Below are 27,854 nucleotides of genomic sequence, written 5' to 3'. Positions count from 1 at the left end.
AAGCGAAACTTTCATTATTTGTTCACAGTATGACCGTCCACACAGAAAATCTGTAACTATGGATAAATTACCAAGTTGTACAGAAGATCGAGTTGTTTATAAATCAATCATATTCATATATAAAAAACAGAAGTATTCAAAAACATAGTTTTAGAATACCATTTACACAAATACCAAAAAGCATTCCTTTTATGTAGCTAACAAAAGATAGATAACAGCTTCATGGAGAATATCATAAAAATTTATTGATAGATATTAAATAGGATCTAAGTATGTGGTCTGTCTACTAATAGAAAGATTCAATGTTGCTTAAAACAATAACTTTTCAAACCAATCCATATATTCAATTCTATCTCCATCAAAATCACAAGCTGTTATTTCTTTTTATTACTCACAGCTATTCCAAACTATTTTGTGGAAGAATATCTAAGACGTGCATGAAGGAAAAGAACATCCTGGAAACACTTGTCCTATCAAGACAATAAAACTTAATTTAAAACCAAACAAAGTATGATAGTGTGATATTGACTCAGGGATAGACAGACTAATGGGACAGGAAAAAGATTCCAAAACTACATATAAGACAACTTGCTAAATGACAAAAAGTGACAGTGATGACAGAATAGACTACTCAATAAAGGGAGCTAGTCAACCGGGTATAATGAAACTATAATGAAACTAAAAAAGAGGGGGAGAGGGATTCTTCCTCTCACCATTCATAAAAATTGATTAGAGTTGGATGCAATTCCTAATTGTAAAATCAAACATTTAAATCGATGAAGAAAATACCTTACTACCTCAGAGAAGAATTGCAAAAATGATAAAGAGAAATGTTGATACATTTGACCCAATTAACAGTTATAGCTTTTGATTTAAAAAAAGGTGACTTTCAGGGACTTCCCTGGTGGCACAGTGGTTAAGAATCCGCCTGCCAATGCAGGGGACATAGGTTCAAACCCTGCTCTAGGAAGATCCCTCATGCCGTGGAGCAGATAAGCCCGTGTGCCACAACTACTGAGCGCAGAGCCCACAAGCCACAACTACTGAAGCCCGCATGCCTAGAGTCCGTGCTCTGCAACAAGGGAAGCCACCGCAATGAGAAGCCACACACCACAATGAAGAGTAGCCCTGCTCGCCACAACTAGGGAAAGCCCGCGTGCAGCAACAAAGACCCAATGCAGCCAAAAATAAATAAATAAATAAATAGATGAATGAATGAATTAAAAAAAGATGACTTTTAAAATGTAAATGGATGAGCCTCAAACTGAGAAAAGCATTAGTATCCAAACTTCTAAAAATAAATGAGAAAACAAAAGTTGCAAATGTGCAAAGGATCTAAACAAGCAGTCTTGAGAACAGAAAAACCCTAGGGTTTTAAAAAAACATGAAAAGCTGCCTAACCTCATTAGTAATCAAAGAAATAGAAATTAAAATAACAAGGAGAGAAAAGTTCACAGCTCATAGGTCCACAAAAATTTGAAAATTTGATAATAATATTAAGTATCAGGGAAGATGCTGACTAAGGGAAACTTGACACACCACTGATGAAAATTTTAAAGCAATTTAGCAATATCTAGAAATGTTAAAATGCTCATATCCTGAGAACTACACTCCTGTGTATTTACCCCAGAAACTCTCACATGTGCATATGGAGATATATATAAGAATGTCCTTTGTAGCACTGTTTACATAATGGAAAGTTGGACTAGACTTGTGTATAATCAACATGAAAAAAATCTCACAAACATAATAGTGAGGAATAAGAGCAAACTGGCAAAAAAATTTGTAGAAAATAATACTGTATGTTATTTCGGGGCATATACATATATAATTGAAGTATAAAGTCACTTATAAGCACAGTAAATGCCAAATTTTGGATTGTATTACTTCTGGGATAGAGGGAGACAGAAATGCATCCCAAACGCTTTATATGGTATGCTGCATATTGGGTACATGTTCATTTGTTATATTATTCTCCATACTCATCTAAAATATGTCATGATTTAAATAAAGAAAATGAAGGGATAATCAAACAGAACGTAGGCAAATGCAAACAAAAAGAAGAGTGGTTTAATTAATATTTATATGTTGAAAATTAAGATCAAAATGGCTAAACAGGTAAAGGAAAGCATTAAATAATGAAGGTAAGGTATATAAAGAATGTATGAGAATCATAAATGTGTACTTGTGACAATAAAAGCTAAACACACCATGATAAGTTTTATGGTTTAAGTTTTATAAACAAGAACATTATCTGCCAATAATTAAAAGTAATTTACCAGTTTAATCTCCTGGCCACTCTTATCTAAATTACTGCTATCACCATCTCCACTCCAGGCCAGTTACTCTATAGTATATCATCCTGTTCATTTATTTTATAAAATTTATCAAAAATTTAAATTGTCTTGTTTCTTTTGCACAACAAAGGAAACCATAAACAAGACAAAAAGACAACCCTCAGAATGGGAGAAAATATTTGCAAACGAATCAATGGACAAAATATACAAACAGCTCATGCAGCTCAATATCAAAAAAAGCAACCCAATCAAAAAATGGGCAGAAGACCTAAATAGACATTTCTCCAAAGAAGACATACAGATGGCCAAGAGGTACATGAAAAGATGCTCAACATCACTAATTATTAGAGAAATGCAAATCAAAACTACAATGAGGTATCATCTCACAACGGTTAGAATGGGCATCATCAGAAAATCTACAACCAATAAATGCTGGAGAAGGTGTGGAGAAAAGGGAACCCTCTTGCACTGTTGGTGGGAATGTAAATTGATACAGCCACTATGGAGAACAATATGGAGGTTCCTTAAAAAACTAAAAATAGAATTACCATATGACCCAGCAATCCCACTACTGGGCATATACCCAAAGAAAACCATAATTCAAAGAGTCATATACCACAATGTTCATTGCAGCACTATTTACAATAGCCAGGTCATGGAAGCAACCTAAATGTCCATTGACAGGTGAATGGATAAAGAATATATGGTACATATATACAATGGGATATTACTCGGCCATAAAAAGGAATGAAATTGGGTCATTTGTAGAGACTTGGATAGACCTAGAGACTGTCATACGGAGTGAAATAAGTCAGAAAAACAAATACTGTATATTAACACACATATGTGGAATCTAGAAAAATGGTACAGATGAACCAGTTTGCAAGGCAGAAATAGAGACACAGATGTAGAGAACAAACATATGGATGCCAAGGAGGGAAGGGGGGGGTGGGATGAATTGGGAGACTGGGATTGACATATATACACTAATATGTATAAAACAGATAACTCATGAGAACCTGCTGTATAGCACAGGGAATTTTACTTCACTTCGCTGTACAGTAGAAACTAACACAACATTGTAAAACAACTATACCCCAATAATACATAAATAAATAATAAATAAAATAAAAAACAAATAAAAAAATAAATTGTTTATTTGTGTCTTTGTTTATTTTGTGTTCCTTTTATTAGTATGTAAGCTCCCTGATGGCAGTGATCTTATCTGTCTACTCTACCAATGTATCCCTGGTGCCTAAAATAATGCACAACATATAGTAACCCTCAAGTAAAAATTTAATTAATTAATCAATCAATACCTTTCTTGCTCCGCCATTTCAGAAATAAAAGGATTTTTATTCAAAAATTCTCTTAGAGTTTCCTTTTTTTTAGATCTCTGTCTGGGCTTCACTTCTGTAGTCTTAACATGGGAGATAACAAAAATGTTACAAATCCAATTTAAAATCTTAACACAATACTATAATTTACTTGTACTCTAATGCTTATCTTTTCACATTAAAATAGTGGTTTCTTTATGCCCCTCAATTAAAATTATTAACAAAAGTAAAAGGAGTACCCCTGTAGACAAAAAAAAAATGGTTATAAAAATATCCTTGTGATAAGAATTAAAATATATTGCATAATTATAAAATTATGATTGTTGGTATTCTCTTCTGTTTCACATTATACTAAATTATAGTACAGCCAACCATCTCTAGATGCATGAATCTCTTAAGTTCATTAACTTAAAATTCAAAATTTATATGAAACTTACTCCTCCAATCTCCACTACTGCAGCTTTGAACTTCTTCATAGGTTTGATGACCTTTTTACACAAAGTATTGTCCTTATGTTTCAATTTTTTTATTCCAAGTAGGGACTCATTCCTCCTAATACAAAAAGATAAAGTCAGTTAAAAGGATCTACAAGAATTTATAAAACTACCCCAAAGTAATAAACCTTTAATGAGTATTGCCACTGAAATTATGCTAGAAGAATACCCAAAATTGGTTATGTCCCATGCATAAATGAGACTATGATACTCCTGGTCGTCAACGAATAGCTAGTCTCTCAAAAGAGCAAAATGTAAATCACACCATAAAAATGTGATGAGAGCTGAAGTATGATCTAGGAGGAATAGAACTGAACTGAAACTAAAACATGAACACTCCCCTTTAAAACTGAGAAAATAACTACATAAGAGTGACCCTAGACAAACTACCTTGCTTCCAACAGACTTCAGTCCTTTTAGTTCCATCAAGTGCAAGCTCCCAGCCACTATCAACTTCTGGATATTAACAAGAGATAAGCATTTTAGATGACTACATTCATCCCTTGGTAACTGCAGGGGCTTGGTTCCAGGACCCCCTCAGATACCAAAAGCCAAGGATGCTCAAGTCTTTTATATAAAATGGCATAGTACTTTCATATAACCTACACACATCCTCCTATATACTTTAAATCATCTCTAGATTATTTAAAATACAACGTAGGCTTCAGAGGTCAGATCCCAGGGAGAGGACTGGGGTTGGCTGCGTAAACACAGCCTGAAGGGGGCTAGTGCGCCACAGTTAGCAGGGAGGGAGTCCAGGAAAAAGTCTGGAACTGCCTAAGAGGCAACAGACCATTGTTTCGGAGTGTGTGAGGAGAGGAGATTCAAAGCACGGCGTAAACGAGCTTCAGAGACAGGTGCAAGCGCGGCTATCAGCGTGGACCCCAGAGATGGGCATGAAATGCTAAGGCTGCTGCTGCAGCCACCAAGAATCCTTTGTGCAAGCACAGGTCACTATCCACACCTCCCCTCCCGGGAGCCTGTGCAGCTTGCCACTGCCAGTGTCCCGTGATCCAGGGACAACTTCCCAGGGAGAACACACAGCACTCCTCAGGCTGTTGCAACGTCACGCTGGCCTCTGCCAACACAGGCTCATCCCACATTCCATACCCCTCTATCCCCCTGGCCTGGGTGGAGCCCCCTAATCAGCTTCTCCTTTAACACCCTCCTGTCTGGGCGCGAAGAACCCATGCCAGAGGACGACCTACACGCAGAGGCGGGGCCAAATCCAAAGCTGAACCCCAGGAGCTGTGTGAACAAGGAAGAGAAAGGGAAATTTCTCCATGCAGCCTCAGGAGCAGCAGATTAAATCTCCACAATCAACTTGATGGACCCTGTATCTGTGGAATACCTGAATAGAAAACGAACCATCCCAAAACTGAGGCAGTGGATTCTGGGAGCAACTGTAGACTTGGGGTTGCTGTATGTGACTGACTAGTTTCTGATTTTTATGTTGATCTTAGTACAGTTTTTAGCATTTGTTATCATTGGTGGATTTGTTTATTGGTATAGTTACGCTCTTCTTTTTTTTTAATTACTTTTTAAATCTTTTTATTTTAATAATATTTTTCTTTTTTTTTTACATTAATAACTTTATTTTATTTTGTCTTTCTTTTCCTTCTCCCTTTTCTACTGAGCCTTGTGGCTGACAGGGCTTTGATGCTCTGGCCAGGTGTCAGGCCTGCACCTATGAAGTGGGAGAGCCGAGTTCAGTACATTGGACCACCAGAGACCTCCCAGCCCCACATACTATCAACTGGTGAGAGCTCTCCCAGAGACCTCCGTCTCAGTGCTAAGACCCAGCTCCGCTCAATGGCCAGCAAGCTCCAGTGCTGGACAGCCCATGCCAAACAACTAGCAAGACAGGAACACAACCCCACCCATTAGCAGAGAGGCTGCCTAAAATCATAGTAAGTTCACAGACACCCCAAAACACACCACCGGACGTGGTCCTGACACCAGAAACACAAGATCCAGCCTCATTCACCAGAACACAGGCACCAGTACCCTCTACCAGGAAGCCTACACAGCCCACTGAACTAACCTTACCCACTGGGGGAAGACACCAAAAACAATGGGAACTACGAACTTGCAGCCTGCGAAAAGGAGACCCCAAACACAGTAAGTTAAGCAAAATGAGAAGACAGAGAAACACACAGCAGGTGAAGGAGCAAAGTAAAAACCCACCAGACCAAACAAATGAAGAGGAAATAGGCAGGTTACCTGAAAAAGAATTCAGAGTAATGATAGTAAAGATGATTCAAAATCTTGGAAATAGAATGGAGAAAATACAAGAAACATTTAACAAGGACCTAGAAGAACTAAAGAGCAAACAAACAATGATGAACAACACAATAAATGAAATTAAAAGTTCTCTAGAAGGAATCAATAGCAGAATAACTGAGGCAGAAGAACGAATAAGTGACCTGGAAGATAAAATAGTGGAAATAACTACCACAGAGCAAAAGAAAGAAGAAAGAATGAAAAGAATTGAGGGCAGTCTCAGAGACCCCTGGGAAAATATTAAATGCACCAACATTCGAATTATACGGGTCCCAGAAGAAGAAGAGGAAAAGAAAGGGACTGAGAAAATATTTGAAGAGATTATAGTTGAAAACTTCCCTAATATGGGAAAGGAAATAGTTAATCAAGTCCAGGAAGCGCAGAGAGTTGCATACAGGATAAATCCAGGAGAAACACACCAAGACACATGTTAATCAAACTATCAAAAATTAAATACAAAGAAAAAATATTAAAAGCAGCAAGGGAAAAGCAACAAATAACATACAAGGGAATCCCCATAAGGTTAACAGCTGATCTTTCAGCAGAAACTCGGCAAGCCAGAAGGGACTGGCAGGACATATTTAAAGTGATGAAAGGGAAAAACCTACAACCAAGATTACTCTACCCAGCAAAGATCTCATTCAGATTTGACGGAGAAATTAAAACCTTTACAGACAAGCAAAAGCTAAGAGAATTCAGCACCACCAAACCAGCTTTACAACAAATGCTACAGGAACTTCTCTAGGCAGGAAACACAAGAGAAGGCAAAGACCTACAATAACAAACCCAAAACAATTAAGAAAATGGTAACAGGAACATACATATTAATAATTACCTTAAATGTAACTGGAATAAATGCTCCAACCAAAAGACATAGACAGGGCTTCTCTGGTAGCACAGTGGTTGAGAGTCCGCCTGCCGATGCAGGGGACACGGGTTCGTGCCCCAGTCCGGGAAGATCCCACATGCCGCAGAGCGGCTCGGCCCGTGAGCCATGGCCGCTGAGCCTGCGCGTCCAGAGCCTGTGCTCCGCAATGGGAGAGGCCACAACAGTGAGAGGCCCGCGTACCGAAAAAAAAAAAAAGACATAGGCTGAATGGATACAAAAACAAGATCCGTATATATGCTGTCTACAAGAGACCCACTTCAGACCTAGGGACACATACAGACTTGAAAGTGAGGGGATGGAAAAAGATATTCTATGCAAATGGAAATCAAAAGAAAGCTGGAGTAGCAATTCTCATATCAGACAAAACAGACTTTAAAATAAAGACCATTACAAGAGACAAAGAAGGACACTACATAATGATCACGGGATCAATCCAAGAAGAAGATATAACAATTGTAAATATTTACGCACCCAACGTAGAAGCACCTCATTACATAAGGCAAACGCTAATAGCCATCATAAAAGGGGAAATGGACAGTAACTCAATCATAGTAGGGGACTTTAACACCTCACTTTCACCAATGGACTGATCATCCAAAATGAAAATAAATAAGGAAACACAAGCTTTAAATGACACATTAAACAAGATGGACTTAATTGATATTTATAGGACAGTCCATCCAAAAACAATAGATTACACTTTCTTCTCAAGTGCTCATGGAACATTCTCCATGATAGATCATATCTTAGGTCACAAATCAAGCCTTGGTAAATTTAAGAAAATTCAAATTGTATCAAGTATCTCTTCTGACCACAGCGCTATGAGACTAGATATCAATTACAGGAAAAAAGGTGTAAAAAATACAAACACACGGAGGCTGGCTAAACAATACACTACTAAATAACCAAGAGATCACTCAAGAAATCAAAGAGGAAAACAAAAAATACCTAGAAACAAATGACAGTGAAAACACAATGACCCAAAACCTACGGGATGCAGCAAAAGCAGTCTAAGAGGGTAGTTTATAGCAATACAATCCTACCTCAAGAAACAAGAAACACCTCAAATACACAACCTAACCTTATAGCTGAAGCAATTAGAGAAAGAAGAACAAAAAATCCCCCAGAGTTAGCAGAAGGAAAGAAATCATATAGATCAGATCAGAAATTAATGAAAAAGAAATGAAGGAAATAATAGCAAAGATCAATAAAACTAAAAGCTGGTTCTTTGAGAAGATAAAATTGATAAACCATTAGCCAGACTCATCAAGATAAAAAGGAAAAAGACTCAAATCAACAGAATTAGAAATGAAAAAGGAGAGGTAACAAGTGACACTGCAGAAATACAAAGGATCATGAGAGATTACTACAAGCAACTATATGCCAATAAAATGGACAACCTGGAAGAAATGGACAAATTCTTAGAAAAGTACAACCTTCTGAGACTGAACCAGGAAGAAATAGAAAATATAAACAGGCCAATCATAAAGCAATGAAACTGAAAATGTGATTAAAAATCTTCCAACAAACCAAAGCCCAGGACCAGATGGCTTCACAGGCAAATTGCATCAAACATCTAGAGAAGAGCTAACACCCATCCTTCTCAAACTCTTCCAAAATATTGCAGAGGGAGGAACACTCCCAAACTCATTCTACGAGGTCACCATCACCCTGATACCAAAACCAGACAAAGGTGTCACAAAAAAATAAAACTACAGGCCAATATCACTGATAAACATAGATGCAAAAATCCTCAACAAAATACTAGCAAACGGAATCCAACAGTACATCAAAAGGATCATACACCATGATCACGCAGGATTAATCCCAGGAGTGCAAGGATTCTTCAATATATGCAAATCAATGGATGTGATACACCATACTAACAAATTGAAGGAGAAAAACCATATGATAGTCTCAATAGATACAGAAAAAGCTTTTGACAAAATTCAACACCCATTTACGATAAAAACCCCGCAGAAAGTAGGCATAGAGGGAACTTACCTCAACATAATAAGGCCATATATGACAAGCCCACAGCCAATATCATTCTCAATGGTGAAAAACTGAAACCATTTCCACTAAGATCAGGAACAAGACAAGGTTGCCCACTCTCACCACTATTATTCAACATAGTTTTGGAAGTTTTAGCCACAGCAGTCAGAGAAGAAAAAGAAATAAAAGGAATCCAAATTGGAAAAGATGAAGTAAAGCTGTCACTGTTTGGAGATTACATGACACTACACATAGGGAATACTAAAGATGCTACCAGAAAACTACTAGAGCTAATCAATGAATTTGGTAAAGTAGCAGGATACAAAATTAATGCACAGAAATCTCTGGCATTCCTATACACTAATGATGAAAAATCTGAAAGGGAAATTAAGGACACTCTCCCATTTACCACTGCAACAAAAAGAATAAAATATCTAGGAATAAACCTACGTAAGGAGACAAAAGACCTGTATGCAGAAAACTGTAAGACACTGATTAAAGAAATTAAAGATGATACAAACAGATGATACATGTCCTTGGATTGGAAGAATCAATGTTGTGAAAATAACTATACTACCCAAAGCAATCTACAGATTCAGGGCCATCCCTATCAAACTACCAATGGCATTTTTCACAGAATTAGAACAAAAAATTTCACAATTTGTATGGAAACACAAAAGACCCCAAACAGCCAAAGCAATCTTGAGAAAGAAAAACAGAGCTGGAGGAATCAGGCTCCTGGACTTCAGACTATACTTCAAAGCTACTGTAATCAAGACAGTATGGTACTGGCACAGAAAGAGAAATATAGATCAATGGAATAGGATAGGAAGCCCAGAGATAAACCCATGCACATATGGTCACCTTATCTTTGATAAAGGAGGCAAGAATATACAATAGAGAAAAGACAGCCTCTTCAATAAGTGGTGCTGGGAAAACTGGACAGCTACATGTAAAAGAATGAAATTAGAACACTCCCTAACTCCATACACAAAAATAAACTGAAAATGGATTAAAGACCTAACTGTAAGGCCAGACACTATAAAACTCTTAAGAGGAAAACACAGGCAGAACACTCTATGACATACATCACAGCAAGATCCTTTTTGACCCACCTCCTAGAGAAATGGAAATAAAAACAGTAATAAACAAATGGGACCTAATGAAACTTAAAAGCTTTTGCACATCAAAGGAAACCATAAACAAGGTGAAAAGATAACCTTCCAAATGGGAGAAAACATTTGCCAATGAAGCAACTGACAAAGGATTAATCTCCAGAATATACAAGCAGCCCATGCAGCTCAATATCAAAAAAAAACAAAAACCCAATCCAAAAATGGGCAAAAGACCTAAACAGACGTTTCTCTAAAGAAGATATACAGATTGCCAACAAACACATGAAAGGATACTCAACAACACTAATCATTAGAGAAATGCAAATCAAAACTACAATGAGGTATCATCTCACACTGGTCAGATTGGCCATCATCAATAAATCTACAAACGATAAATGCTGGAGAGGGTGTGGAGAAAAGGGAACCCTCCTGCACTGTTGGTAGGAATGTAAATTGTTACAGCTACTACGGAGAACAGTATGGAGGTTCCTTAAAAATCTAAAAATAGAACTACATTATGACCCAGCAATCCCACTACCGGGCATATACCCTGAGAAAAACATAATTCAAAAGGAATCATGTACCACAGTGTTCACTGCAGCACTATTTAGAACAGCCAGGACATGGAAGCAACCTAAGTGTCCATTGACAGATGAATGGATAAAGAAGATGTGGCACATATATACAATGGAATATTACTCAGCCATAAAAAGAAACGAAGTTATTTGTAGTGAGGTGGATGGATCTAGAGTCTGTCATACAGAGTGAAGTAAATCAGAAAGAGAAAAACAAACACTGTATGCTAATACATATATATGAAATCTAAAATTAAAAAAAAAAAAGGTTCTGAAGAACCCAAGTGGAGGACAGGAATAAAGATGCAGACATAGAGAATGGACTTGAGGACACAGGGAGGAGGAAGGGTAAGCTGGGATGAAGTGAGAGAGTGGCATGGACATATATACACTACCAAATGTAAAAGAGATAGCTGATGGGAAGCAGCGCATAGCACAGGGAGATCAGCTCCCTGCTCTGTGACCACCTAGGGGGATAGGATAAGGAGGGTGGGAGGGAGACGCAAGAGGGAGGGTATATGGGGATATATGCATACATATAGCTGATTCAGTTTGTTATACAGCAGAAACTAACACAACATTGTAAAGAAATTATACTCCAATAAAGATATTTTAAAAAAAAGAATGATACCTTTTAATCATGAAAGCATTTAGCCTGAATTTCTTTGGAATAAATAAATTAAATACAATGTAAATTCTATATAAATAGTTGTAAATACAATGTAAATGCTATGTACATAATTGACGGGAGTGCAGCAAATGCAAGTTTTACTTTTTGGAACTTTCCAGAACTTTTTTTTCGAATATTTCCGATCCATGGTTGGCTGAATGCCTGGATGCAGAGTGGATGCCAAAGGCGGACAGTACTAAATGTTCTCCCTTCCCCCCAATCACCTGTAAGGATTCTCAACCTTGTTTTTTTTAATCTGCCATCGACCCCTGTGGTAACCTGTCCCCTTGTCCGAATACTGTAAGGTCGCTTATTATCCCTCCCTCTATTGGTACTTACTACCTATTTTCCTTGAAATTTATATATTTCCTAAAATCTACATTTCCTCTGGTAAGTACTTGCTAGGTACAACACCACCCTGCTATAACATGATAAATGGGATCCAAAAGCTTAAATTAAATAAAATGTAAAGTCATATTAACACAAGGTGAAGGAAATGACCAGGTGAATCTGGTAGCTAGTTCCAGGGGCTGGGGTCCCAAACTCATCTTGGTCCCAGTAGTGGTCAGCCTCTCACTTCGATTTTGATAAAGATGATCCTGGATCCTGTGCTTGGTTGGGACTCCAGCCAAGCTGCAGCAACTCCAAGAGTCTCTCAGTTAGTTGGCATTCATTTTGGCAAATGTTTTGTCTGCCTGAACTACAAAGCTTGGACCACTGATCACCGGGGACTTGAGAATCTATCCTCTGCTCTGCTACTTGCATCCTGACACTAGTTGCCTGCTGTTTTCCAACCAGCTTGTCTCTTCTCTACCTCCTCTCTCTCCCACCCCACCACAATGCTTTTATTGCTGCTATTCCAGAAACAGATGGGAAGGAGAGGAGGTCATGGGTGTACACTTGGGCCACCATCTTCCTAGCCCTCTCAGCATTCTCCTCCATGCTCTGCAGAACTCTCATCCACTGAATAAACTCCTCCACTCCTCAACCTCTTCATAGACTGCTTCCTCCTAGCTCTGACTGCTTTTTATTTTGTTTATGGTGTATTATGAAAAATAGTACTTCTAAATTTTTATGTAATCATTATTGATCTTTGATTTCATGACTTATTGTTTTGATTACCTATATCACTGCCTGCTTCTGACCCAAAACATTGAGTTCCAATGACTGTCTGCCTATTATTTCACAAACACAAATCTGTTATTCTTTATCTGACAGCACAAGGCTCTCATTCACGCTTTTTTATTTTTAAAATATTTTTCATTACTCTAGCCCATTCCATACAAACTAATCTGACTGGAATTGCATTAAATCAACAAATTAATTTGAGAATAACAGAAATCTTCACAATATTCCATCTGCTTATCAAGTAATGTACTATGTCTCTCCATTTATTCAAGTCATTTTTTTTCATACCTCTTAGTAAAGATGTTTGGTCTTCTTTATATTAGCCTAAATCCCCTCACAATTCCTGATAAACTTAATCCTGTAGTTCACAGAAATGGGATCATTTTTCCATTATATTTTCTAGTTGATACAGCAAAGCGTTGATTTTGCATCTACCCATCCTATGGAATTCTATTATTAACTCTGATAGTTTTCAGTTAATTAACTTAAGTTAAAAAAAAGTAATAATTATTTGCAGATATCAATCTTTCCTCTCCATTTTCAGAGTACTTCACTGTGGATTTCACTTGATAAACATTTTTGAGACCGTATTATGTGATAATCACATAAATTCTAATCCTAATTTCTATTTCTTATTTTAATGTGCTGCCAAGAACTTTCAGAACAATTTTAAATGATAGAAGGAATAATAGGTTTCTTTGTTGTACTGCATATTTTAACAGAAAATCTTTTAATCCTAATTTGCCAGGAATTGCTGCTGAACGTCACCACATGACTTTTTAGCACCTATAAAAGACTCCTTGGACTACTAATGATAATTATATTTAGATTTCCTACTATATTTATATTGAGAACAAAATCTACATTCTCTCTGCTAAATTTATAAGCTAGTGTTTTATTTTTATTCTATATACTTCTAAATAAAGTTGATCTCTAATTTTCTATTTTTTTATTCTCTTTTTACAAAACTGTTATCAGAGCCTGCTGTGATAAATTTACTAGGAAACTATAACCAGGCTCTGAAGTAGCTTTATGTAAAACAAAATTATTTGTTCCTATGAAGGAACTAGCCTTAAAAAGTTTTTGAGCTTTCCAATTTTTTTTACTGCTTCAATAAATTCTTATAATTTAAAATTTTCCAGATAATCATCACTTCAGATTAGATTTTCAAATTTATTCATATTAAACTACATACACTGTTATCTAATGTTTAACAACTTCCAAATTTATGACTATTTTCTCTTTGGATTACTTACATTTCACTTTTTCTTATTTTGCTGGCCAGAAAATTACCTCATTTATTCATATATTCAAAGAACTAACCCTAGCCAACTGGACTATTTTAAAACCAACTTAAAATTAATTTCAACTTTTATTTATTTCTTCTTTCTGCTTTCTTAGATTTATTTTGTTATTTTTCCAATTTTTCAAGCCCAATCAAAGTTCATTTGATTTTATTTTTCTCATTTAGTAAGTAACAGGAGCTTCTAAAGCTAAAATTTGTCTTTAACTGCTGCTTTGAGTACATTTGATATGTGGGCTTCTCATTAGCATGATTTTCAAAACGCTCTATAGTTTTAGATTTCTTTTTTATATACTATAATTATATACAATTATATATGGCAGTAATTTATTGTTATAAAATTATATAATTATATATGCTAGCAATTTTTGTTTTATTGTACTATAAGAGAATGTGGTCCTTACAAATTTTAGTCTAGGTGATATATTGAGCTTTATTTTGCAGCTTAAATATTACATTTTTAAATTAAATAAGTGCTTTAAAGAGTATTTAGTCTCAATTGGCTATATATATTAAATTAATCTTATTAGTTATATTATGTACATTTTCTATGTCCTTTTTATTTCTTTCTTTTTAAAGTAGTACATTAAACTCTTAATATTACTATGTTTCTATCAAATTAGCCTTGTCTTTTTAGCAGTTATTCCCATATATTTTGATTTTTTTTTACGTAGAACATGAAAATTCATGAAATATCTTCCTTGTGATTTATAAGCATTATTAGTAGAATCACCAATGTGAAAAGGTAGCATTAAAAATAAGTAACGTGGGCTTCCCTGGTGGCACAGTGGTTGAGAGTCCGCCTGCCGATGCAGGGGACACGGGTTCGTGCCCCAGTCCGGGAAGATCCCACATGCCGCGGAGCGGCTGTACCCGTGAGCCATGGCCGCTGAGCCTGCGCGTCCGGAGCCTGTGCTCCGCAACGGGAGAGGCCACAACAGTGAGAGGCCCGCGTACCGCAAAAAATAATAATAATAAGTAACAAAGAGATTACTCTTTAAATGTTACCAAGACAGTTGATTAAAATTTTTACAGGAAAACCCCCTAATTTAAAATCTAAACCCTACACCAAAAGAAATTCCATATGGATTAAAATATTAAATCTAAACCATGAAACTATAAAATTGGAAGAAAATACTGCTGCATATTTGTCTGTTGACGTATAAAAAAATTTTTTCTTTGCGCAAAGATATGTCATGCATACAAACATAAAAAGAAAATAGATATTGCTATCAAAGTAGAAATCAAGGTGTTGCATCTGCCCCTCCCCTATATTCCTTGACTTGGAGAAGAACATCCTAAAACATCTGCTCAGCCTTAAAAATTGAAATCATTACCTTTGGCTTGAACTCAGTTATACTGCTCAATCACCAAACTCACATATTTTATTATACCACTGGTCTAAACCACTTATTCTGTTTTCCTCTTTCAGAATATCTATTATTCTTCCATTGGACCTCCACGGTCAGCCCTCCAAATTTTACTGCTCACTGAAAGTGCATTCTGATTTTCTTTGGTATGAAGAATATTATTTACAGATTCCAAACATCTCATTTTAGCTATGGTTTATTTAATTTTCTGGGACTTTCTAATTCTGGCCAGTTCTCTCATTACCATGGCCTGCTTTATTTAATAGAAGCAATTTCATCTTTTGAAAACATGAAGCACATATATTCCAAGTTTTTGTTCTAATAAATGTAGTGCCTATTTTAGGAAGAATATTTTCCCATAGGTTTTTATGAGAATGTTTCTCTTCTGCTGTCATTTTTAAAATAGATCTTGTGTCACTGATGTTTTCTTTTCCTAGAATGAGATAGACAGACCTGTGTCCAGTGTTGAAATTAAAACCCAATTATTGGAAGAAAAGCTGGATTCACTTGGCATCTCTCATAACTGGCACAGAACACAACAATTTTCTTTGTGGGCAGAGAGAGCCATTCAGGCTTAGAGAATAAGAGGGTTAACTTTAAGTTTTACTACTTCTATTTTTAAGGAACTCCCCGTTCACATATATATATGGGAACTGCAAAGAATGGCTCTGCTTGCTACTGTAGAGAATTAGAAACTGGACCTCAAAACCACACTACATACAAAAATAAGCTCAAAATGGATTAACGACTTAAATGTAAGACCTGAAACCATAAAACTTCTAGAAGAAAACATAGGCAGTATACTCTTTGACATTGGTCTTAGCAGTTTTTTTTTGGATATGTCTCCTCAGGCAAGGGAAAGAAAAGCAAAAGTAAACAAATGGGACTACATCAAAGGGAGGGGGTGGGGGGAGAGGGAATTACTGAAAATAATTAAAAGGCACAAACTTCCAGTTATAAGATAAATAAGAACTAGGGATGTAATGTACAACAAGATAAAGATAATTAACACTGCTGTATGTTATAAATAAAGCTTGTTAAGAGTAAATCTTAAGAATTCTCATCATAAGGAAGAAAAAAATTTTTTCCACTTCTTTAATGTTGCATTTATATGAGATGATAAATGTTCACTAAGCCCACTGTGGTAATCATTTCATGATATATGTAAATCAAATCATTATGCTGTACACCTTAAAACTTATACAGTGCTGTATGTCAGTTATACCTCAATAAAACTGGATGAAAAAATTAATTAGATAAATAAATAAGTGGACCCAAAAGTCCGTGCGAGAGATGCTGATAGCCTAGAGATGCTATCATCCAAACTGACTCAATAGCAAAAGGCCTAATTTATTTCCTGCTATAAATATAAACATGCTCTATTATTGCTTAGTTCAGCTGTACGAATATTTTTTTTTATTTATTTACACAGACATAAATACTCTCTACCTCCCAGATGGCTGTTTTAACTGCATATACCCCACTCTCTTTTGCATCCACTTTATATATCTTTAAGGAACAATTTTACTCATTTTTTAAAGTTGTTAATGCTAATAAAACAGATATTACAAATACCTTTGCAAGAAGTCATAGACAGGATTTGTTATCTCCACCATAAGTTGAAAGTTTTCATCATTCATACATTTTTGCATAACTTGTGTAAAGAATTCCAGGAATCTAGGTCTCTGTTTAAATTTCATAACTGTGAAAACAAGAAGGTTCATATATAATCACCAATACACTTGGTCATTGTCATTGAAAGGTTACTATTGCTATTAGTCATTTTGTTGTAACAGACGAGTTTATTAACCTACTTTTTAGATTTCTCACTTTTAAAAAATGTATAGGAGTAAATGTGGTGAAACTATTGGTTTTCTAAAATCAAATATTCCTTTACGGTCTAAATTTCATTTATTTTTCAAACAGCTTGGTGGTGTAAGATTTCCTAAAAGTTGCCTCTAACATATGACTAGGTGGGAAAAATATTGCTGATAGTTGCCAGAATAACTAGTTATCCTAATTTTTATTATATTTCACTCTGAGATTAAGCAATAATGCTGCTATTTCTTCATAGCTAAGCTTAAAGATCACTAACACATTTTTCAATTCCCTAGTTTTTGTAAGCTTCATAATAACACCACTTACTGCCAAAATAAGCCACCATCAAGGTTCCGTCTTTCCAGACTTTAAATCAGGTACCTATTTTGGTCTCTTTCATTACTCGGCAATCGAGAGCCTGCCTTATTCTGAATGGGTAAGAACCTGAAATATTCTGCCTAGAACAAGTGAAACCTTTAAGTAGAAAACAACAGAATCCACAGAATAAAAGATATTCAAAAGTAAGGTGAGTGAACAACATATGTACGTTTAGGTCACCTACCTTCTTTCACAGCACCTTTGACCGACCAATTTAAAACTATAGGGTAAAGAAATATGGGATCCTCTGCTCCTGAGAGTTCAGTTGTAACATCTAAGGTTAAAAGGAATTAAGTTGTTGGTTCTGTTTAACATCAATAAGCAAAAATGAAAATTCTTTGCTGGGGATGAAAAATAGGAAAATACCCAAGTATACATTCTAAATTATGTGCCTTAAAATATCAATTATATCATATTTTGGAGATTAAAAAATCCAATAATCTTAATTATTTTCCTTTCATTTTTTTTTCCCCCTAAAGGCCAAGGAGTCTACCACCAAATAGGGGAAGAGTTTCCAAGGCATGAGTCTTTCTTATTCAACAGCTATTGTGTATCAACAAATATCAGGTTCAGAAACCTACCAATTATATGAACTCCATTTTTATAAAAAATCTTTAAAAGACAGTAAAGTATAGAATAATGAACAGGACAGCCCCTAGAGCCAGGATGCCTGGGTTCAGATTCTAAGTCTGACACTTTCTTTTTTAGGCCGCACAGCATGCAGGATGCGGGATCTTAGTTCCCCCACCAGGGATCAAACCCACTGGGAGCATGGAGTCTTAACCATTGGACCTCCAAGGAAGTCCCTAAGTCTGACACTTTTTAGTTATGAGAACTTGGGAAGTTACTCACCTTCTCTGTGCCTCAATTTCCTTATCTTTAAAATGGGGATAATAACAGTACCTATTTCATATGGTTGTTATATAAAGGCTATATAAGTTTTCATATGCATGAAACACTTAAAATAGTTCCTCGCACACAGAAAGCACTGTACAAAACTATTATTTTTATTATTGTTTTGTTACTGAATCTACTGTTTAGCTAGTAACATTATATTGTGCTTCTTAGTAAAATGTTAAAATGTGTTTGGGGGTGTTGATAATATGAAAATAAGTAATTCACATTTCCAGAACACTTTACATTTTAAGAAATTATATATTTTTATATGTACCCAGACAATTACAGCTTTCCCCAAACTAGGTTTACTGGTTATGTGAATAACACAGCATTGGGTTCATTTCATAAATTCAGCTTGAAACAGACATGGAGTGTACTGAAATAAAATGAGAGATCCAAGTCAGGGAATTCTGAAACAGTAAGACCACCCAGACATCACTGAGGCACAAAGTAGAGAGGTGAGGTGGGGTCACAGAACTCTACAAGTTTAGTTACTTCCCAACAGACCAAGGGGCCGAAAGTGGAGCCTCCTAATGAGATAAATGTAGGCACTCTTTTGTTCTTCTAGAAGGTTTGAAGTCCTGCTTCTTAAAAATGTGATAATAGTTGTCATCACCAGAAACTAAATTAATATCTTAATCAGATTTCCAAACTGCAATCTCTCCAACTCCAATCACTGTGTTAACATTTTGGTCTATTATTAAATTACTATACAGCACAATGACTCACTTGAGTCCATCTCAGTTGAGTAAACCATGGTTCAAATCACTCGTACATAACACCCGTCATGCCATCACTTTCTCAGTTACATTCTTGTCTTTAGAGCAGTGATTCTCAATTTCGTGTCCCCCTTCCACAACATATTTGCCAACATTTGCCTCACAGTTGGTTGTCACAGCTGGGGAGAATGCAGGGAGAATGATGTGCTATGCATCTCTGGACAAAGGCCAGGGATGTCACTCCACATCCACAATGCCTAGGACAGTCCCCCACAGCGAAGTATTATCTGGCCAAAACTGGCAATAGTGTTGAAGCTGAGAAACCCTGCTTTAGAATGAGAAGATTTAGGCTCAAATCCAAGTCAGCTATGTAATGCTAAATAAATCACTTAATCTTTATGAGCCACATCTGTAAAAAGTGGTTAGCAATCCCTTATTAACAAAGTATTGTTAGGATTAATGACACAATGTAAAAGCACTGCATAAACCTTAAAGGGTTTTACCAAATGCTAATCTCATCCTAACCCTTTTAACAAAATATTTTCTATTTTAAACAGCAAAATGCTAAACAGAATTATACAGAAAGAAAAAAAAACACTACATTGCTTTGTCAGTTTGAGTAGGTGTGTCTCCAATAAACCCAGCTGTTCATTTATTTTTTCAGGTAATAATATCTGCTGTGGCTTCTTAGTCTTGGAAGACTTCTTGGAAGAACCCTAGAAACATTGGTTAAATGTCAGAACGTACTTCAACATGTTTCAAGAATTGTCATTTTCAAATAATATTCTTTAAATTATGTTTCATACTTGGTAGACCAAACTATGAATCTACATGGTAAAATGTATTAATAATTAATAATAAGCCATTGTAGCCTAACTAAATGCCAGACACAGTATTAAGTGTTTTATGGATGTTAACCAAAATATTTCTTCTCTTCCCTCTCCCTTTTTCCTAGTAACTTCTGCTCCCCTAAACAGCTCCCCCCAATACACACACCATTCTGAGAGCAGTTGAGGGTATATCTCTAAAAATCCTCAAAAGAAAATGCTCTCAGAAATGTATCCCTTTTTCCTTTTTTTCCTTTCTTTTTCCCAGAGGGAGCTTCTTTACAAGGAAGCTAATTGCTTTTGCTGCTTTGCCTTTCATTGCACATAACAGGATCAGCAATTAGTGGACTAAGAATTGGCGGGTATGAGCTCAGGCCCCCCACCATGCTTTCATCTGTCTGAGCCTGAGAATGGACTGGTTAATGTCTCCTCTTCTCCAAAAAAATAGACCTCCCAAGCTCTTTTAGGCTTAAAGGGACCCTGAATGGTTATAATGACTTCTGACTCCCATAAAGTAGGTATTAGGTTCTCAGTCCCTACAGTCTTAGTCTGAAAGAAGTATCACAACCTTCTGCTGGACTAGAGGCTCCAAGGAAAGGGGCAAGGGGTCCTGTCCTACCATGATGTGAAGGGACAGAGCCCTGAGTCAAGGCCTGGGTGACATAAAGGGTCCGGCTGATGGACTCTTGAGTGGACACCACTTGGTGAAAAAAAAAAAACGCTCAAGTTGCTTTCAGCTTAATCAAAACCTTCTCTAGACAACCCTCCCCCCAACAAATGTAGTATGGCTAAAAATATTCATCCAGTGGGGTTTTCTTAAGCTTTTGCAACGTATAATAGAGAGAGAAATGGAGCTACTCCAACTGAAACAGGCTTGGGGGTAACAGTTTCTACCCTGGCCCCAGTCACAGAAGGGGCGTCAAGTACTGTAGCTCCTAATGCTCCTCAGAAACCTGATAAACTAAGCAGTACTTCAAAATTTGATTTACAAAATCATTTAACCACATAGTTTCAAGAAAAGGCAATAAAATAAGATTCTAGTAAGACCCATGCTAGGGAGGCAGATATTAAAAAGTTGTCTCTAACATTACCAGCCTCATAAAGGAGACAACTGAGGTGTCACAGGGAGTTTAGGAAATCTACTTTGAACAGAGTGAAAAGCTCTGACGTGTACTTACTGCATTCAGTGACCCACTCAGAATAATAAAAATCTTCAGTCTGGGAGAGACTGTGGAGGGCTTTCAGTCCAATGTCCAACTGGGTGTAGGAAGCTCTCTATCAACACCTAACTGATCATCAGTACGTGTGACAGGGGGCTATTAAGTATTCTAGCACGGATACCTTTTCATTTTCTTGATAATAATTAAAAGGAAGAAAAGCTCTTCACATATTCGCTTTCTTTTATGTAAATACAACAAATTAAAAATTGATCAATTTTCTAACATGTTCACTAATACTACATGACCTCTTAGAAAATTCAGCTAAATATACCTTTAAAGATGAAACACAAAGAACAATTACCTCCTCTGGCATTTCTTCTTGGTCAGTAACACCAAACAGAGATTTGCACCCTGATGTGATGTCCAACATCTTTTTTCCATAATTTATAATCATTACTGCCAGGTCATATTCCTTCCATGAACGCAGAATCTAATTTAAAATATTTATTAATTATCTCTGTTGGAAACTCAAGTCTATTTTCAAGAGTCATGTATCATCTTCCATAAATTCAAAAGTCTCATGTTTTGGATATAACTCCCCTGTTTCTGTTAAGAAAACTGTAAGCTTACCTCCAGATCATATTTCCCTAGAATTAAAACTGCATGATTTCACTATTTTAAATAAAGGACAAAACCAGGAATCTCATCAGTAATGAATTCTCCATATCTCTGGGACATACAGCCATACCTCTTTTGGTATAGTAAGTTAACTATGAAAAAACATTTCCACTTAAAAGATCCATGCTAAAACAAAATCATTCTTAAAGGTCACATAACCACCACTTCTTGTCTTGAGTTGTCTTCTTTGTGAAATGGCACAATTACTGACCTCATGATGTCTTGGGGGCATTTATAGCAGTAAATGATTTACAAGACGTTCTGGCAGTAAACTAGGCTGGAGGTCAGCTGGTTTTGGCAGGTTCTCCATGAGCCGTAGGGGAAGCACACACTGACTCACGAGAAGGGGCCCGCTCTGCCACTCTCGTCCACGCTCCTGGTTACGAACTGTTATCTGGCCTCCTCTAGCCTGGCCCTTACCTACCTCTCCAGTGTCATCTTCCACTATTCATCTCCTTGCACTTTAAGCTTACAAAATATTAAGCCGAGTATAAATCCTGCTACTCACCATGGTATCAGGACTTCATGCCTTCCTACAGCTGAGGCCTTTCCCAGAACAGCTTTCCCACCTGATTTATATAGCTTTACTTGGTCATTAAAACCTGGGCTCTAGCACTAACTCCAGGAAAGCTTCCCTGGCCAGCAATCTGATTTGCATAGACCCTGCTCTAGTGAAAGAGCCCATAAAGGGGACGTATTCACCGTAAATCCCCAGGACAATACTCTCAGGGTATAAATAAGTTTGTATGAATTTATCTGTAGGTGTATTCTGTTAAGCTGAATAGGTTAGTATTTAAGATAAGTAACAACTATTACTTCCCAGGCAGGGAAAGAATATATAAGGTGGCTGAAAAACAGTGAGTGGCTGCTTGAAGCTCATGAGACCTACCTAATGCAAATGCTAAGAACTGGAAATATTTCTGTAGGACCAGGGCAATGGTGTTAAACTAATGTTGACTGTGGGACAGAATGTGGAAAGGAAAACAGTGAAACAAATTTTGCCAAGGTAGGTGTGGTTAGGTCAAGCAGGGCTTTGAATGCTAGGCAAAACTGTCCAGTCTCATTGTAAAACTGATAAGAGAGGGAACAAGTTTTGTTATTAGAAAACAGAAGTGAGCTAACGTTTGCTCCCCATTCACCTTTGCTTTCCAACATATTTGGTTTATACAGCACTGTGCAATCTTTTCTCCTTGTTTTAACATGCCAGTGGAAAATACTTAAATGAGAATGAATTTTTCCAAACAAAAGAAAAACAGAGAACCAATTCTACTTAACATACCAAACGGTGAATAGAAATTTTTTAAATGTGCCAGATGTTTGGCATAATAAAATTTTTAACAATGCCAGTGGAAAATACTAAATGAGAATGAATTTTAACATGCCAGTGGAAAACACTAAATGAGAATGAATTTTTCCAAACAAAAGAAAAACAGAGAACCAATTCTACTTAACATACCAAATGGTGAATAGAAATTTTTTAAATGTGCCAGATGTTTGGCATAATAAATTTTTTAACAATGCGAAAATAATCAAATATTTAAGATGACATGTCTCAGAAGTGGTACTTTATTTGGAATTCTGGCAGCTTTCAGAAAAAAATACTGCTCCTTAAAGAAGAAAGATTGAACCATCCGGAAAGATTACCAATTTTTAAAACAGAACAGAGGAGAGAAACAGGGCCGTTTGACTAATTGGGCTTTACATGTCCTAAGAGAAAATCTCTGTAAAAATATGTTTATATCAAATGAATGCCTCAAATCTGGGATTCAGGGGTAGTCAGGCTTCTGGGTCTATTGGTCAGGCTGGAGAAAACTTCTGAAATGACAATTCTCAGAGTATCAATTTGGGACAGAACCAGCTCTAGCATCAAATCCTGACATTAACATATAGTGTGTTGGCCAAAAAGTTCTTTGGGGTTTTGCCTTAACACCTCACAGAAAACCCAAACGAACTTTTTTGGCCAATTCAATATACTTTAAAGAAAATGTCCAGAACATTCAGGGTCATTTCTACAATAATGTCCAGAGGATCTCAAAATGATTCCTCAGGCGGGGGAAAGGGGCTGGAGTCACGGGTGGCGGTCAAGAAATACAGAGCCAGCCGCAAACTGCTGTGGGAGAAAAACCACAGGCAGCTGAGAGAGGAGGCATGCGAATTTCGTGGAGGACCTCAGCCTCCACGCGGCCCCAAACGCTGGGTGGAAACCCTGCTTATTCCAGGTCAGCACTCTCCCCCGTCTCCCACGGGGGCTGTTACACAAACATCTTCTCACATCTCTGGAGCCCACCCTTACTCTCCACCTCCCCACTCTCTGCAAATGACCTTGCTTCCTTCCCAGAGAGCAGTGCAGGGGAACGGGCGTATCTGCTGTCCCCAAACCCACCTACACGCCCACGCGTAAGGATAACCACCCTCCTCCCGTGAGAGAGGAGAGGCAGATGTCCTGTCCAAGCTGACCCCACACATGCCCGGATCCCGCTGCTGGGACCCTGGTCTAGGGGCCACCTCTCCTCTCCTCCATCCTTATCCCTTCCCTCTCCTGACTCCTCCCCATTAACGGTCATATACGGAGTGCCTGTGTAAGCAGGACTGGTTTTTTGGTTGGCTGGTTGGTTGGCTGTTTAGTTGGTTTTTAGCAGGAGAAGTTACTATTGGCAAGTTACAAGCAATGAGCTGCCTTGGAATAAAGTTTCTTTGTTCTGGAAGAAACACTGCAGCAGCCACGGTTAGTTATTTAAATGTGAGGTGAACAGCTGCCCAGTGCCCTGGAAAGACAGTGTAACCCGGTATTTTCTTATTTGAAAATGACACCCCTGTCCTGGAAATACTCATTGATGGAAGGGTTCGGGGGGAAAGGGGGAGGTGAGGCCAAGCAGATGAATATATTCTAAAGAAAAGTAACCTTGGAAGGTGCCCTTTTAGCCCAGGATTACACGAATTGATGTGTGTGTGTGACTGAGCAGTGGGAATGGAAAGGGATCCTTTGGATTGTGTGGGACCCCTGCTTTCAACAGTTACCCCCTTGTGACAATGACAGAACTAATAGCACCAGAAAGATTCTTAAGGTTGGGGAGGGGTTAGGAATAATAAAACACCTTTGGACTAATCACCTTTCCAATTCTTCCTCTCGCCTAGTGGAAGCCGGATGGGACCCGTGGACTAACACCCTTGAGATTCTTAAGACAATTCTCTTCTTTTCTTACTCTACACATTGACCCCGGGTGATACCATCTATCTCTGTTGCTTCAGTTGAGCCCGTATACTAATGACTCCGTTGTCTTTACATATATTTGGCCTCTCCTGAACCTCAAGCCTATAGGTCCAATTATATAATGTCCACCTCTCTGGATATCCTGTATGCCCCCAAATTCAATATATTCAAAACTCATTATCTTTTCCCCCTTTCCCACCCAGGGTTCAACAAATTGCATTGTACCCACCCAACTGCCCAGATAGCTGGATTACTGTGGACTCTTCCCTCTCCCTCCTTGATCCCCCCCTACTCAATTCTATCTCATAAATAACTCTTGAATCCTTTCAATTCTATCTCTCACTTTCTCCACACTAGTTTAGTTCATCACCTCTCACCTTCTAACTCATTTCCTGCCTCGGATCTTATCCCCCTCTAATTATTAGCTGTTGTGCAACGAGAATAATTTCTTTTTTCTAAAATGCAAATCTCATTACGTCATTCCCAGGTTTGAAACCCTTGAATGGCTTCTCTCTGACCTCATTAGATGGCCATTCATCATCTGGTACTTGTTCACGGTTCCACTTTTTAAGGTGACTGAAATATTTAATCATATCTTCCATAATTAAAAATAAATCTGATCCTTCTTTTCCCAAACTGTGAAATTATTTCCTATTTTCTCATTGATTACTGCCTGAGGCAATCAATGTTAATAATCCGGCAACTGCTGTATTTTTAAAAAATAAATGCCTTTAAGCTTTGTCTATAGTGTCTTATCATTAAAAAAAGTATTTTTAAATTATCGTGTCATCTATTTATCTATTTTTGTGTGTGTATCTTTTGAATTTTGTGCCCTGTTGAGAAAGGTCTCCCCTGATTTCAAGGCAATCCAAATATCCTCAAATCCATCTGGACTTCATTTTGTTTACAGTATGAGGTAGGGCTCTGGCGTTATTTTCAAATGAAGAGTCAGTTATATCACCACCTTTTATTGATAAATTATCATTTTTTCAATGAATATAAATGCCACCTTTGTCTTATATTAAGTTCTTCCTGTAGACCCGGAGCCAGCTCTTCCTGGAGTCTCTATTTTATTCCACTGATCTATTTGCCCGTTACTCTGTTAAGACCATTTTTTATTGAAGTGGCCTTGGTAAATTTTAATACCTACTGAGAATTTCTAAGTAACACTAATCAGTTTCAAAGAAACCTCACTAGGATTCTGATTAAAACTGCAATGCATGGAAATATTATTTTAGGAAAGATTTATATAGCTATGACAGTAAGCCTTCCTATTCAGGAACTTGGTGTGGCCTGCCATATGTGCAGATCTTATTTTGTGTCCTTCAGTAAGATTTCACATTTCTTTTATTTAGGTTCTTTAACATTTTGTTAAGTTTAAAATAGTGTGTATTATAAGTGGTATATTTTCCCCTGTCCATTTCTAACTGGCTACTACTCATATTAAAAATAAAAACAGTAAGAAAAACATTTTAAAAAACCCAACTTATCAGTTTGTGTCTTACATAACTTTATAACTTCTTATAAATTCTTATATCATTTTATAAATTCTTTTTAATTCTAGTAATCTTTTACTAGATTTTCATGGGTTTTTGAGACCTCTACAATTACAAATTATGCTTTTCTAATATTATAAAATTATTTCATACCCTTATCTATTTCATCAGACCAGATCTCTACAAATAATGAATCACATTATTAAGAGTCAGTATCTCCTGTGCCTGATTTTAAGGAAACAGCTTCAAAAATTTGCCGTTTAGTATGATATTTGCTAAAAATTTTTGGTAAATGTCTTTATCATTATGCAATAACTTCCTTCTCTTCCTAACCTATTTAAAAGTTTTATTAGGAAAAGTTGCTGAGTGTTATCAAATGCCTTTGTAGCATTTTTCATATAACCTAATTGTTTTTCTCCTTTAATTTGCTGTTGTAAACAATTCAAGTTTTGTTTTAATTCAGACTTCATCTTTAATACTTGACAATGAGACTGCCCTAAGACCAGAAAGTGCCAGATGCCATCCAGGAGCGACTGGAAGGACACTACATAATGCCTCTCTTTGTCCTGATTAATGTTTTGGACACTGAATTCTGCTTTTTCAAATATGAAAATTGCCACCCTTCCTTCATTTTTGTTTGCATTTTCCCAGTATCTTTGTCTATTTATTTTTCAAATTGCTTGTTATCTTGTTTTACAAGTGTTTCTTCAAATAATACACATTTGAATCTGCCTTTTCAGCCCATCTGACAGTCTCTGTCTCCTGAGTTCTTTCACGCTTAGGGAAGTAATTAATGTACTTGGTTTTATTCCTTCCATCTTAAATACAATCTCACTTTCCTTCTTCTTACTTTGGCTGAATTAGCCATTTTTCATCCCTGTCATTTTTTCCTGTTCCTTTTTCCTCCCTGTCATTCCTCTGTTTGCTCTTCTTTCCTGTCAATTTTGAAGTCCTACTGTGCTTTAAAGATCAGCTCATGCCTACATATTCCTGAGTCATCTTTAAATATATATATTCCATCAAAAGAAAATAATAATGTTATACAATATGTGGGGACTTCCCTGGTGGCACAGTGGTTAAGAATCTGCCTGCAAATGCAGGGGACACAGGTTCGAGCCCTGGTTCAGGAAGATCCCACATGCCGCGGAGCAACTAAGCCCATGCGCCACAACTACTGAGCCTGCAGCTCTAGAGCCCATGAACCACAACTATCT

At 36.9% G+C, this 27,854-nt stretch overlaps 1 protein-coding gene across 1 annotated transcript in view; it reads right to left on the bottom strand.

The window, feature by feature from the left end:
* CFAP54 (cilia and flagella associated protein 54) overlaps nucleotides 1-27,854 on the bottom strand; it is a 296,739-nt gene that overhangs the window by 167,061 nt on the left and 101,824 nt on the right. Inside the window, exons 27-32 of the mRNA XM_022562388.3 lie at nucleotides 21,617-21,745; nucleotides 19,870-19,984; nucleotides 17,837-17,926; nucleotides 17,032-17,158; nucleotides 4,072-4,186; nucleotides 3,617-3,717 (exon numbers count right to left, since the gene is read on the bottom strand). Coding sequence (XP_022418096.3) covers nucleotides 3,617-3,717; nucleotides 4,072-4,186; nucleotides 17,032-17,158; nucleotides 17,837-17,926; nucleotides 19,870-19,984; nucleotides 21,617-21,745 — 677 coding nt within the window. The remainder of the gene's footprint in view (nucleotides 1-3,616; nucleotides 3,718-4,071; nucleotides 4,187-17,031; nucleotides 17,159-17,836; nucleotides 17,927-19,869; nucleotides 19,985-21,616; nucleotides 21,746-27,854) is intronic.

This window comes from Delphinapterus leucas, chromosome 11 (genome assembly GCF_059928025.1).
Source record: "Delphinapterus leucas isolate spDelLeu-1000000601 "Yukka" chromosome 11, BTC_Dleu_Yukka2, whole genome shotgun sequence".
NCBI lineage: Eukaryota > Metazoa > Chordata > Mammalia > Artiodactyla > Monodontidae > Delphinapterus > Delphinapterus leucas.
This window is presented reverse-complemented; position numbering and strand designations above follow the sequence as displayed.